This window comes from Cydia fagiglandana, chromosome 16 (genome assembly GCF_963556715.1).
Source record: "Cydia fagiglandana chromosome 16, ilCydFagi1.1, whole genome shotgun sequence".
Taxonomy (NCBI): Eukaryota; Metazoa; Arthropoda; class Insecta; order Lepidoptera; family Tortricidae; genus Cydia; species Cydia fagiglandana.
The window spans coordinates 2,976,080-2,989,969 of NC_085947.1; the positions used below are offsets into that span (position 1 = coordinate 2,976,080).

The window sequence follows — 13,890 nt, forward strand, 5'->3', positions numbered from 1 at the left end:
CCTATACTGGAAAAGTGAGTCTTGTCGAAAGCGCCCTCTATGTCAATGAATGTGCCGAGGCACATTTCTTCGCCATGGATGGCTCTCTCAATGCGGCTTACGACCATGTGTAGAGCCGACTCCGTAGATTTACCTGAGCTGTACGCGTGCTGGTTGTTGTGCATCGGTATGTTCTTTAGCGCTCGGTCCCTCAGGTCCCTGTCGCACATGCAGTATTTCCAATAAAGAGTACTAACTTACGGTGCCCCGGCGCCGCGGCACACAGTTTGAGAACCTTTTATCTCAACTAATCTCATTAAACTGTTGTTAGGCTTTTTATCATTTATTAGATTATATAACTTTATTTTATAGCTTTGTTTATTTTTACAAAAGATTAGATATTTCTTGGAAATTTCTAGGGCTACAGGTAGGTACCTGTAAATGGGGGTTTTCACTTAAAATAAAAGTGTTCCAATCACCAATCACTTAACTAGATGTCATCTACCTATATTACCCCTATTGGACTACCTAATTCAACATTTAAAGACCTTCGACGAAATGATAACAGTGCCATCTAATGAATTAAATCCTAATTAGATTAAGAATCATCAATTATGTATCACCAAGTATCATAATATGAATAATCACGAAACTTTTACGTACTTAGTCCCGTAATTTGGAATAAAGAACTCACTCTATTTTTAGGCAGTCGTGTAAAAAAAAATTAATTGATGAGTTTGACAAAAGATGAGTTTAATCAAATTTTCCATAATGATCCAGGATCTAGGAAGGAAAATGGGAATTACGTTCGTACGGAGTAGCGGTCGTCCACTAACCTCGTAACCTTTTTTTTCCTAGGGTATCAGCGACGGAGCCGGCGCCATTGTACTTGCTAGCGAGGAGGCCGCAAAGGGCCTAAAGCCCCTCGCTCGTCTCGTGGGCTGGTCCTACGTTGGCGTAGACCCTTCCATCATGGGCATCGGCCCTGTACCAGCTATTGAGAGTCTTCTCAAGGTCACAGGATTAACCCTTAACGATATCGACCTTGTTGAGGTAAGTAAAACCCTTCGCCACGCTTGTTTTTCTTGTGAAACCCTTCGGTCAGCCACAGAATAAATAATTGATTTAAATAAGCGATTTCTAATCTTCTTTTCGGTTATTAGAGTTTTCAAAATTCAAGTCATTCTCTTATCTGTGGTCGTCCACGCAAAGGGACGTCAAGTTGTGCCACTGCCAACCCTAATAATTGCTCGGTGCAATGCTGAGCCGAACGGGGCCGAGAATGGCCGATCGGAGGAGTGTCCCCCCACTGGCTTAGCTATTACTGGGCTGTTCGTCGTGGTAATTTCTGAACAATCTGAACATGTATGTTTTGAATCTTCAGCGCTATTAAAACGTTGTAATACTTTGACGGTATTCGCCACGGGTGGTTAACTTTGTTTAACACATTCACTGCCAAACAACCGCTACGTGAGTTCATTTCGTATTGGAAATGGGGCGATTGACTGAAAGTGTTAAGCGGAGAATTTATTCTATTTTTGATATTTATTTATGTTTGACCAGATCAACGAGGCGTTCTGCGCTCAGACCCTCTCCTGCGCCAAGGCCCTCAAGCTGGACCTCTCCAAGCTGAACGTGAACGGCGGAGCCACGGCCCTGGGACACCCTCTCGGAGCCTCCGGGTCCCGCATCACTGCGCACCTAGTACATGAACTCAAGTAAGTTCTTAGACCAGAGTTTTTTTGAAAGCTAATGTAGTAGTCGTTTTCTAGGTTTTCGGGGTGTTCAATTGCTAATAATTTACCTTTTTAGGGTTCCGTAGCCAAATGGCAAAAAACGGAACCCTTATGGATTCGTCATGTCTGTCTGTCTGTCTGTCCGTCCGTATGTCACAGCCCCTTTTTTCCGAAACTATAAGAACTATACTGGTGAAACTTGGTAAGTAGATGTATTCTGTGAACCGCATTAAGATTTTTTTGATGTAGGGCATTGTACCACCTCATTGGGAAATTAGGTACTCATACAAAGTCTTATTAGATAAGCGCTCAAATAAGTTTTTAGTCAGACTATTCAAGTATTCACACAGTTAGATGGCTACATAACCTTCCACCACTGTTTTCTTAAACCATTGCTAAAGTCCGGACTAATACTTGGTAGTCGATTTCAAGGTTTCCGATGTTCGGATGTGTTACCACCACATCGGAACATCGGAACTACCAGTACCTCACCTTTGATGAAGGATGTACCACCTCATTTTTGGAAATGAGATTTTTATACAAACTGATCCTCTCATAGCGTTGTTCATATGGGTGCTTGCCTGAAACCACCGTCAAATTACACGCCGTTGATGTTTGTCATTTTCTGTTCTTTTTTAGCGTTCCGTACCCAAAAGGTAAAACGGGACCCTATTACTAAGACTTCGCTGTCCGTCCGTCTGTCTGTCACCAGGCTGTATCTCACGAACCGTGATAGCTAGACAGTTGAAATTTTCACAGATGATGTATTTTTGTTGCCGCTATAACAACAAATACTAAAAACAGAATAAAATAAAGATTTAAGTGGGGCTCCCATACAGCAAACGTGATTTTTGACCAAAGTTAAGCAACGTCGGGAGTGGTCAGTACTTGGATGGGTGACCGTTTTCTTTTTGAATTTTTTTTCGTTTTTTTTTTTTTTGCTTTATGGTACGGAACCCTTCGTGCGCGAGTCCGACTCGCAATTGCCCGGTTTTTCTTTCTTTTTTTTTCTTTTTTCGTTGAAGTATGACCCCAGTCAATAAGATTTTTTCCCTTGTTTATGAAACTTTTTTCCCTTGTTTATTAAACTTATTTTTTCAGACGCCGCGGCCTCAAGCGCGGTATCGGCTCCGCTTGCATCGGCGGCGGACAGGGCATCGCACTCCTGGTCGAGACTGTCTAAACCCCACCGTGTTTCCTTGAGACTGATATAACCACCTAAGTGTAAGGCCTGAGTGGACGCCCGAGTTGGACTTGCAGCAGGGCGGGGCGGGGCGCGTGCATGTTAAACAAATGCAAACGTATAGGAGCGGCCTTAGTGCACGCTGCACAAATCACTTGTGAGCCCGACGCCACGCTGCACGCCCCGCCGAACGCTCCGCTCCGAGCGTCCACTCGGGCCTTACACTGTGGCCCAACATACAAAAAAAAAATCCTATTTAAAATTTGAAACTTGTAACAGTATAGTGGGAGAGTTTCGTTTGTTTTAAAAATCAATGAAACAATAGAACTCCTGCTTTATTTGGTTCATGTAAGGTTCTAATTACATTGCAACGGAGTGTACATTGTAATATACATTGGGCCTCACTAGGATAAGATATAAATCATTTTAATGCACTTTGAAAATACGGTAGTGCGAAAATTACCTACTTGTATTTGGTTACTTAAACTGAAATTATGTCTTGATATAAGTATACTATACTTTTAAGAATGAAGTAGGTTATAGTTATGTTATGTATACATGTATAATACTGCCTGTAAATGCAATTGTATATAAACGAAATCAGTGAAATCACAAAAGTCGTATTTTCATAAAGTAAATTAAGCTTTATTTTTAATACGCTGTTTTATGAGATTTGAAAATATTTGTATATTATTTTGAATTGTTATTGAGTTTATATACAAGTTTAATACATAACTAATAAATCAGCTATTTTTATATGCCTTGTTTTCTTTTATCTAAGTCATAATATTATTCTTTAGTTGTTTCTCTATCTTATTTATTATGATAATTAGTTATCTAAAAAATACATGTTTTCGATTTCATAACTATCATTATCAGATATAGGTTAGGTACACTAGAAACTAGAAAAATAGAATTTGTAGTGGGGTATAAAGTCCGAAAGACGAAATAATTATGATACCGTGTGACACATACTGCTTTTCACATCAACTCTGAGGAAAATAAATAAATCTTGTTGACAAAATCTGATGCTTAAAACAGATTATTTAAGCTAAAAAAATAATGTTGCAAAAAAATGAAAAAATAGTGTGCTAGAACAGAAAAGTGTTACTTTGATCCCTCCTAGCAGGGAAGAAAAAGCCTTTTTCCGAATAGGTGATGTGAAAAATAAATTATAGTACCACTACCGTACAGATGAGACACTTCCTACAAAACCGAAGTTTGAAAGCGAGTCAGGAATCATTATGTATGGTACTATCCCTTTCGGCTATTTAGGGTTGTCAAAATTCAAGTCATCTTCCTATCTGTGGTCGTGCACGCAAAGGGACGTCAAGTTGTGTCAACCCTAATAATTGCTCGGAGCAATGCTGAGCCGAACAGAGCCGAGAATGAGGAGTGTCCCCACTGCCCTAACCTAGCTAGGCTCACACAGGCTAAATAAATAGGTAACATGGTGAGGCGGATTGCCTCACGGCGCCCCTCGCTTACGGCACAGTATAATAAAGAGTACTATTGTATTGTATTGTAGTACGGGCGATTTTCCGCAACTCGACGTCTTGCGCCTATTTTGCGTGAAAGGGGGTGGGCTAGTCTTGCCAGCCCAGCTCCTCGAGGAATCCTATCAAACCTTTGATGTTGAGTAGGACCTCGGGGAGGTCTCTCGGGGATCCGAGATGTTTTGCCCTGTATGGGGCCAATCCGCTGCACTCCAGCACCACGTGAGAGGCTGTTTCTTCTTTCTCCATGCACCCACGGCATAGGGGACTGTCTGTGACACCTGTTATAAAAAGATGTTTGTTAAAAAGTCCATGACCTGTTATGACACTGGTTACCATACTCAGTCGAACCTTTCCTAGTTGAAGGAGCGTCCTTGTGAGCTTACCGTTCATGCTAGGCATGGCTTGCTTGGCCTGTCTGCATCCAGCTTGGTTCAGCCAGTGTTCTGTGTGTAGTTTCCCTGTACGTGCCAGCAGCATTGAGCGTACCTTACTAAACGGTATCGGGAGGATCGGTTCCGGGCCAATAGCCCCCGCACCCGATCCTTGTCTGGCGAGCTCGTCCGCGGCGTCGTTGCCTCGGGATCCACTGTGTCCTTTGATCCATTGTAAGGTGATCTTATTGTTCTGACATACCTCCATTAGTCGTTCGTGGCATTCGTGTATAAGTTTGGATGTGATTATATGGCTTTTTAGGGCCATTAAGACTGCTCTACTGTCGGAGAGTATGCGGATGGAGGATCCTACTACCTTCCTTGCAGTGATGGCAGCCGCCGCGTTAATAATGCCCATGCACTCAGCCTGGAATACCGAGTTATGGGCTCCTAGCGGAGTGGTGATTGACATGTTCAGGTCTTCTGAGAAGGTTCCAGAGCCTGATCCGCTGTCTGTTTTGGACCCATCAGTGAAGATTCTCAGCTCCCGGGGATTGAGTCCTTCGCAGTTGTCGTCCTCGAATAATTGTATTTTGTACCTTTTGTCAAAAATGGCTTGTTTGTGAGTTCGATCCGTGCCCGCCATGAGCACCGGAAACTCGCTGTATAACTTTTCCAGGCATGTTGTGTGAAGAGCTCCTGTGGTGTTAGACCATATATTGAGGGTTCGTAACCTTACCGCTGAGAGACTGGCCTCTTGTTGTATGTGTAAGTGCAGCGGTGAAAGGTTTAGCATGACCTCCATGGCTGCAGTCGGAGTGGACCTCGTGCAGCCAGTGGTGGCCGCGCATGCGAGCCTCTGGAGTCTTTGTAGCTTGTCTCGTACGTTGCCTAGGTTTGTTCTTGGCCACCAAACCAGAGCACCGTAACAGAGTAGGGGGCGGATTATGGTCTTATAGAGCCAAAGGGTAATTTTCGGGTTAAGTCCCCACCTCTTACCAATCAATCCTTCTGCACTGCCAGAAGATTACTCCCGCCTTGTCTATGCGTTTGTTGATGTGATTGTTCCAGTTGAGTTTACTGTCGAGAGTCAGCCCTAAGTACTTAACTTCATCGGTCAGCTGTAGCTCAGTCTGGATCTGGAAAAGTGTTGGTCTGGTAAAGTTGCCAAGTACCCTTTTATTGGTGAACATTACCATTTCTGTTTTGGTGGGGTTAACTGATAGGTCAAATTCTCTACACCAGCGTTCCACGATCCGAAGAGCTGCCTGGGTGAGGTCGCATACTGTACTGGCAAATTTCCCTGATATTAATATTGCCAGATCATCAGCGTAGCCTATTGTGTAGAAGTGTTCCTCGTTCAGTTTGGTTATGAGGTTGTTGACTACTAGGTTCCACAACAGAGGTGACAGAACTCCCCCTTGAGGGCATCCTCGCACCGCCGCTACGGCCTGCGGTTCACCTACATACCTTATTGTCCTTTGATTTAGCATGTTCATGATCCACTTTATTAGTCCGGGTTCAGCGCCGTGGCTTTCCAAGGCGTTCCCTATACTGGAAAAGTGAGTCTTGTCGAAAGCGCCCTCTATGTCAATGAATGTGCCGAGGCACATTTCTTCGCCATGGATGGCTCTCTCAATGCGGCTTACGACCATGTGTAGAGCCGACTCCGTAGATTTACCTGAGCTGTACGCGTGCTGGTTGTTGTGCATCGGTATGTTCTTTAGCGCTCGGTCCCTCAGGTCCCTGTCGCACATGCAGTATTTCCAATAAAGAGTACTAACTTACGGTGCCCCGGCGCCGCGGCACACAGTTTGAGAACCTTTTATCTCAACTAATCTCATTAAACTGTTGTTAGGCTTTTTATCATTTATTAGATTATATAACTTTATTTTATAGCTTTGTTTATTTTTACAAAAGATTAGATATTTCTTGGAAATTTCTAGGGCTACAGGTAGGTACCTGTAAATGGGGGTTTTCACTTAAAATAAAAGTGTTCCAATCACCAATCACTTAACTAGATGTCATCTACCTATATTACCCCTATTGGACTACCTAATTCAACATTTAAAGACCTTCGACGAAATGATAACAGTGCCATCTAATGAATTAAATCCTAATTAGATTAAGAATCATCAATTATGTATCACCAAGTATCATAATATGAATAATCACGAAACTTTTACGTAAGTAAAAAAAACCGGGCAAGTGCGAGTCGGACAGGAAAAAAAATGCAAAAAGGAAACGGTCACCCATCCAAGTAGGTACTGACCACGCCCGACGTTGCTTAACTTTGGTCAAAAATCACGTTTGCTGTATGGGAGCTCCATTTAAATCTTTATTTTATTCTGTTTTTAGTATTTGTTGTTATAGCGGCAACAGAAATACATCATCTGTGAAAATTTCAACTGTCTAGCCTAGCTATCACGGTTCGTGAGATACAGCCTGGTGACAGACAGACGGACAGACGGACGGACGGACAGCGAAGTCTTAGTAATAGGGTCCCGTTTTACCCTTTGGGTACGGAACCCTAAAAACAGGAATCAAATTGTCTAAGGCGTAATAATTGGAAATAATTGTACTTCGTGTGCACAAACACAAACCGCCTTTCATCCAATACATATACGAGTAGGTATATACGTCTCCGTTCCTTAGGGGTCATCCATTAATTACATCACACGTTTAGGGGGAGGGAGGGGTCAAGAAAATGTGACATGGGGGAGGGGGGAGACACAAACTTTGTGACGTCACTTTAACTTCATCAGTAACCGAAAATTTATTTAAATTATTTTATTGTTGTACTTTTAAATAACAAGATTTTAAAACGATAATCGTTTTTATTCGTTTAATTTTCTTTCCTAAGCAGTTTTGGGTTATAAAATTACTAATATTTATATCGTCAAAAATATTATGATAAAATATTAATAATTCTTAGGTAATTACTTAATTCGATTTGGCGATTTCGTAGAAAAAATGTGACGTCACACTACGGGGGAGGGGTTTGTCAAATGTGACCAAGTGTGACCAGGGGGGGGGAAGGGTCAAAAAACCTAGAAATTCGTGTGACGTAATTAATGGATGACCCCTTAGGGGGTAAAAAGGTTCGGAATCCTGAACTTAGATCAAACTAAAAATGTTGACTCCTAGAACCATTAGGTAAATAACCGCTGAAATATGCTTACTACATGCAAACAAAACAAGTCACATCATAGCTCGCTACAAAAGTACAAAGTCAAGATATATCTAAGATACGAGTCAGGTATAGTTCGTTTTTTTTAGCATTAGAAAGAACTTCGCAGAAGTAAGCTTGTGGTTCCAAATCCGGCACTTTTAGCGGGAATAATTTGAAGTAAATTATATGTATTGACCATGCTACATTAGATCATTCAATAATTATTAACAATTAAAGAGCCTGATAAAAACTGCACGCTTGCTTCTGTGGAGTTCTTTCTAATGCTAAAAAAACGAACTATAGTCAGACGCAATGGCCGACTGCTGCGACCGAATGATAATAAACTTACCTACCTATATTGTTTATCATAATCGGTGCGGACCGGTTTGAAGACAGACGTGTACGAAATGGCAGTGGCAATCAACAGAGGTACGTAAATATAGGTATAATATGAAATTAACTACTGCAATTTGCTTCGTTTATTTAAATTTGTAACGATTTTTACTAGTTATGTTAACCTCACGACTTGGGGATCTTACGTGCTTTTTAGTCTTCCGTGCAAAACTTTGTTCACGGAAAACTTATGGGATCACTTCGATCTTGCAAATCAGTTATTCATAGAGTTAGACCAAGATGTCTGCAGCGATTTTGACGCGCGTGTGTGTGTGTGTGTGTGTGTGTGTGTGTGAGCGATTTTGACTGTGCAAGTGTTATTTTAAAGGTCAAACTTCTATGAAAGTATGACTTACCTATATGTAGGTAAAGAACACTTGACACCAAAGACTGTGCTTTGCTGCCAAAATCGTTGCATATTGCAGAGTTATCTTGGTCTTACTCTAGTGATTTTATTGTTATTTTATGAATAGTCGTGACAAATAACCTACATATACGCTCTGAAAAAAGTACTTTCAAAATAATGATGCTGATTCCTCAAAAAGGTGGACATTGTAATGTGGACTTTGTTATCTAAGGCTTAAGGTGGTTACTTCATTGTTGTAATGTCGGTATCATCTATTGGCCTTGACTACATGCATGCTGTTTACAACCGCGGTCAATGTCCGATGAGATATCACTTTTATAACTTTATCGAATTGGAAATTTGGACTTAAAACTAAATTCCATGATCTTATCAATTTAATCATAATAAATTCTTAGGTCGGTTACATAAGTTCATAACGCTATAATCTACTCATAAGGATGACAAAATCGATACGGAGATAAAATCGAGGTCCAAATTTAACAGTGTAGATGGCGCTGTACCATCCCTTACGATAATGGGTTCTACAAACCTACTATTGCCATACAGCGCCATCTAGTTCAGCTGTCAAGTACAGTAAAACGATATTTTTAGGCTTGACACTTCTTCTATGATCAATAACTCTGTATCATCTTTAATTACCTTATATTGTACATATTCCAGTTTGTCTAACCTTATTTATTTATTTATTTATGCACTATTCCAGGAATTTTCATCGTAGGGGCGAAGCGCACGCCATTCGGTCGCTTTGGCGGTAAACTGCGAGATGTCCAACCATCAGATCTACTGGCGACTGCTGCCAAAGACGCTTTCAAAGCGGGCGGCGTCGCACCATCCATCGTTGACACTGTCAACATCGGACAAGTCAATGTGGTAAGTAGCATCAACCAATCATTGGGATTTAAATTGTTTCCTAGTTGGATAGATGGCAGCACCATCTCGCTATACCGTAATCCAGAGGAGAGGTGCAAGCACATACTTCTCGCTCTTATACTCTGTACCTTTAGGTATTTAAATAAAAGTAAACAAAATCTACCCTCAAATGGCTCCTTAAACCAGTTGAGGGTAGATGAAAACATTACATGATCAAATAATGTAGGTTAAAGTCAGGTCATTCAGTGACTGATTCAGGCGGTTTTGTATTTGGTTGGTTAACCAATAAATGTTATATTAACTACCCGAAAATGTACAAATTGTTTGTTTACTTTTATTTAAATACCTAAAGATACAGAGCATAGAGTTGGAGGCGGCTAAGTAGCCTTTCAAAGATAGCAAGGGTACCGGCGTGGCCGGATGGTCTCCAGTGGTCAGGACTCAGGACGTTATGGCTCCTCTACTCGATGGGCCAGCGCCGGCCACTCCAAGGGACGCAGCCATGCGGTAGAATGAGATAGCGATATCACTTGCTCCCTCTAACGCATAAATGCGTCCCTTGGAGTGGCTGGCGTTGGCCCATCGTGTAGAGCAGCCATTAGCAGCGCTGAAGACGCTTTGGAAGAAGCCGGTTCGATTCCGGCCTCGGCCACAGATGGACTTGGTCACTTTTTTTAGTGTATGACAGTTGACATCTATTTCAGTTTATTGCAGTCAATGCGGTATTATGGTAAGTAAAATCTTCCCTGGTTTGTGGTGTATAGAACCGTTGTAGTTTTTGACATTTATAAGTAACTGCTTATGCCTAAACAGAAAAATAACTTTAAAGACTTTTCTCTTTCAAGACTTACCCCAAACCCCAACACGTGATGAGAAATAGGATTAAATTATTCTTCTAACGGTCCAACTAAGGCGGTCTTGACATTGGACAAACCAAATGAAACTTGTTGTTTCAGCTAGGTGGGTCTTCAGACGGCGGTTTAGCGCCTCGTCACGCGGCTCTAAAGTCCGGAGTCCCACAGGAGACGCCAGCACTTGGTATCAACAGGCTCTGTGGTTCAGGCTTCCAGGCTATCGTCAATAGTGCACAGGTAATTCAGAAATCAGAATATGCAGATCTTTAAATACTCTCTAAAAATCTCTAAATGTTTGTAAATAGGCAGTTATCTTACGATCTACCCTTTTTCTGATATTAAGTACTCTTCCACGCGACGCCCCGATGTCAACGTAGATAATGTAGTAGTACCATGTATTTAACCGAGCATCACATTTTATGGGAAGACCAGAAACCGAGGTCTCAGAAGGTTTCGGTGAATGCCTAACGGCAGACCCGCTGAAGAAGAAAAGGCCGGCCGAAGAGTAAACTAGTTAACACTAAGTTTACTCTTCGCCCTGCCACTTTGGCTGTGAACTCAGGCACATACTTTGCAAGTGTTTAGTATGATCCGCATGTCCCACTTCTCACTCAGGTCGTACCTACACATACTTTAACAAGCACGTTTGTTTCTAATTTCACATGATAATTTCAGGACATCCTAACAGGCGCGGCGCAGGTCTCTCTTGCCGGTGGCACAGAGAACATGTCTGCCGTCCCCTACGTCGTTCGCAACGTCCGCTTCGGTACAGCCTTGGGCCAAAAAATAGACTTCGAAGACTCACTACAGAGGGGCTCCTTGGACACACAGTGCAACTTCACCATGCCTGAAACGGCAGAGAATTTAGCTGAGCGATACAAGCTTCAGCGAAGTGAGGTTGATGCCTTCGCGCTGCAATCGCAACAGAGGTGGAAGGCTGGTGAGGATCTCTCTCTTGCTTTATATTTAATAGTTTTTGTTTTGTTCGTCGGGAAAAGTCTGAAAGACTAGGAGAGAGAGGAAAAATAGCAAACAAAAGCCTAGTACGAGTAAGTTATTTTTTCCGGTTAACTTCTTTGCGCTTTGCACTGGCCAATTTGGCGCTTTTAAACCAAAGACAATTTAAACCAAAAGTAGGAAGATATCTTATACTGTGTAAAAAGTCGCAGAAGTACATTATTTACAGAACCATTAATTCTTTCGCATCACAGTTCCACCAGCTTTGGAAGCTGCTCTTATTCTTATTCTTACTGATTTAGCAATCACTTGAAAACCGAAAGCGATATTCAAAACCCCTCTTTCTATATCCAGCCTTCGACAACGGCGTGTTCAACGAAGAAATGTCCCCAGTGACTGTAAAGGTCAAGAAACAGGACGTGGTCGTATCTGTTGATGAGCATCCTCGGCCGCAGACCACGGCTGAGGACCTGGCGAGACTACCTGTGCTGTTCCGCAAGGGGGGTGTGGTCACTGCTGGGAATTCCTCGGTAAGAAGCAGAGTATGGTGAAATGTTATGATAGTAGGTACATAAGCATCCACACCGACAGATCACTGTCGAAGATCTTCGGTAAACTGAGGGCCTACCGCGAACCACGTTCGACATGTCGCCTCTCTGTCGCACTTGTAAATTCTTACGTAAGTGTGACAGGGAGGCAACACGTCGAACTCTCGATTGGAGTCCTCCATGGGTCACAAAAAGTTTTCCATGTGTCTCTTGTTCCACATGGTATTTCTGTTTTTGTTGATCGTAGACAATTAGCAGTGATTCTTCGTTCGGGGTCTATAAATTATTGACATTCGCAGTTTATACCTACAATGGGGTTGGCAACTGTTAAAGGTTTGCATAGATGGCGCCATCATAGCATGCCCCTTTTCTATGAGTTTTGGCTTAAGGGCTGGCATTAAGGGCGTAAATAACCACAAAAAAATTGGACACAATTCTAGGGATGGACAGGGCAGCAAGCTATGCTGGCGCCATCTGCTAAATACTTCGACCGGCCAACCCCATTTAGAAAGAAAGTAACAAATTGATGAAAAAAGTTCTGACATCTCTCTTTCTTCCAATAGGGTGTGAACGACGGAGCCGGCGCCATCATTCTAGCCAACGAGGAAGCGGTCTCGAAGCACAGCCTAAAGCCAATAGCCCGTCTGCTCGGCTGGTCCTTCGTTGGTGTGGACCCCAGCGTCATGGGCATTGGACCTGTGCCAGCCATCCAGAGTCTGCTGGCCGTTAACAAGCTCAGCTTGAAGGATATTGACCTCATTGAAGTAAGTTTAAAAAAGGCCCACAGATTACCAGTTCGTCGGACGATATCAGCCTGTCAGTTGTTCGGAAGTTTCAGAATTGTCATCTTTTGCGTTTAACACTATGAATATAAGAAGCAGGGATACTGCCATATCCTCAAATTTTGGAGGTAAATTGGAGAAAAATATTATTATAATTTTCACGAAGAAACCATTTATTTCATCAACAGATCAACGAGGCATTCGCAGCACAAACCCTGGCCTGCGTTAAGGAGCTGGGCATAGACCAGAGCAAACTGAACGTGAACGGGGGCGCCGTGGCGCTCGGGCACCCGGTCGGCGCCTCGGGCGCCAGGATCACTGCGCATCTAGCTTACGAACTGAGGTAATGTGTTTATTAGAGAAATCAGTAGGCGGATGAACGGAGTTATCCACGTGACGCATTTGGCACTATTTTTAACAACGCGAGATTGAAAGAGACAGTGCCAATATAAAGGGGCTCACAGATTACCAGTTCGCCGGACGACATCAGCCTGTTAGTTGTTCGGTGCTGTCAAATTTTGCGTTTAACTGACAGGCTGATATAGCAAGAACATAATATTTATGCAGAACACAAATATAGGCGCAAAGGGGCTTGAGCACCAGAGGGCGCCACGGATGTCAAGATCACCGTACATCCAGGGCAGTAATCATACTGATTTAGATACCAATAATAGCATTAATCATCAGTATTTTGGTGCATCAAAAACAACGCGGGTCGCGTTCCGGTGAACATGTGCGATTGCAAAGCCGTGGTGAGGCCAAATAAAAACGACAACGCACGGCGTAAAAAGTACGAAAAATGTATAAATTCGTAGGCCATAATATTAATATTTTATGTCGCATATGTCAACCCTCAAATAATAAGGCCAATAGCACCAGGCAGTGGTAAAAGGTGGAAAAAAAATCCCAGTAGTTACCACTGGTAAGAACTTGGTGGCAACTAGTGGGAATAACCCCCAAGAGAGGGCACATAGACAATTTAATCAATTTTTTTTAATTTTTTTAGGCGCCGTGGACTAAAGAGAGGCATCGGATCGGCTTGCATCGGCGGTGGACAGGGCATCGCTTTATTGTTAGAAACTGTTTGAAAAAGTTTTGATCAAATGTATAGATTTCATATTGGCAATAACAATAACTCAATAATGAATCCAGTTTTGTCGCCTAATTGTTAATTAATCT

The 13,890-nt window shown here is 42.4% G+C and overlaps 2 protein-coding genes across 2 annotated transcripts; both read left to right on the forward strand.

The window, feature by feature from the left end:
* Window positions 1–830: 830 nt before the first annotated feature.
* Window positions 831–3,654, forward strand: LOC134672221 (3-ketoacyl-CoA thiolase, mitochondrial-like). Its single transcript, XM_063530121.1, has 3 exons — window positions 831–1,032; window positions 1,543–1,697; window positions 2,817–3,654. Exons 1-3 carry the CDS (start codon window positions 952–954, stop codon window positions 2,896–2,898), a joined length of 318 nt encoding a protein of 105 aa, XP_063386191.1. The 5' UTR covers window positions 831–951; the 3' UTR covers window positions 2,899–3,654.
* A 4,629-nt stretch (window positions 3,655–8,283) lies between these two features.
* Window positions 8,284–13,840, forward strand: LOC134671726 (3-ketoacyl-CoA thiolase, mitochondrial-like). Its single transcript, XM_063529552.1, has 8 exons — window positions 8,284–8,369; window positions 9,404–9,570; window positions 10,527–10,661; window positions 11,100–11,364; window positions 11,736–11,911; window positions 12,493–12,693; window positions 12,900–13,054; window positions 13,718–13,840. The coding sequence occupies exons 1-8, from the start codon at window positions 8,348–8,350 to the stop codon at window positions 13,797–13,799; spliced, it is 1,203 nt and encodes a 400-aa protein (XP_063385622.1). The 5' UTR covers window positions 8,284–8,347; the 3' UTR covers window positions 13,800–13,840.
* The last annotated feature ends 50 nt before the right edge of the window (window positions 13,841–13,890 follow it).

Excerpts from the sequence above, each read along its gene's own strand:
- LOC134671726 (XM_063529552.1), top strand. The coding sequence starts at position 8,348 with ATGGCAGTGGCAATCAACAGAG. Across the intron at positions 8,370-9,403 it reads GGCAGTGGCAATCAACAGAG|GAATTTTCATCGTAGGGGCG; the intron begins GTACGTAAATAT and ends GCACTATTCCAG. Across the intron at positions 13,055-13,717 it reads CATCTAGCTTACGAACTGAG|GCGCCGTGGACTAAAGAGAG; the intron begins GTAATGTGTTTA and ends TAATTTTTTTAG.
- LOC134672221 (XM_063530121.1), top strand. The coding sequence starts at position 952 with ATGGGCATCGGCCCTGTACCAGCTATTGAGAGTCTTCTCAAGGTCACA. Across the intron at positions 1,033-1,542 it reads ACGATATCGACCTTGTTGAG|ATCAACGAGGCGTTCTGCGC; the intron begins GTAAGTAAAACC and ends ATGTTTGACCAG. Across the intron at positions 1,698-2,816 it reads CACCTAGTACATGAACTCAA|ACGCCGCGGCCTCAAGCGCG; the intron begins GTAAGTTCTTAG and ends TTATTTTTTCAG.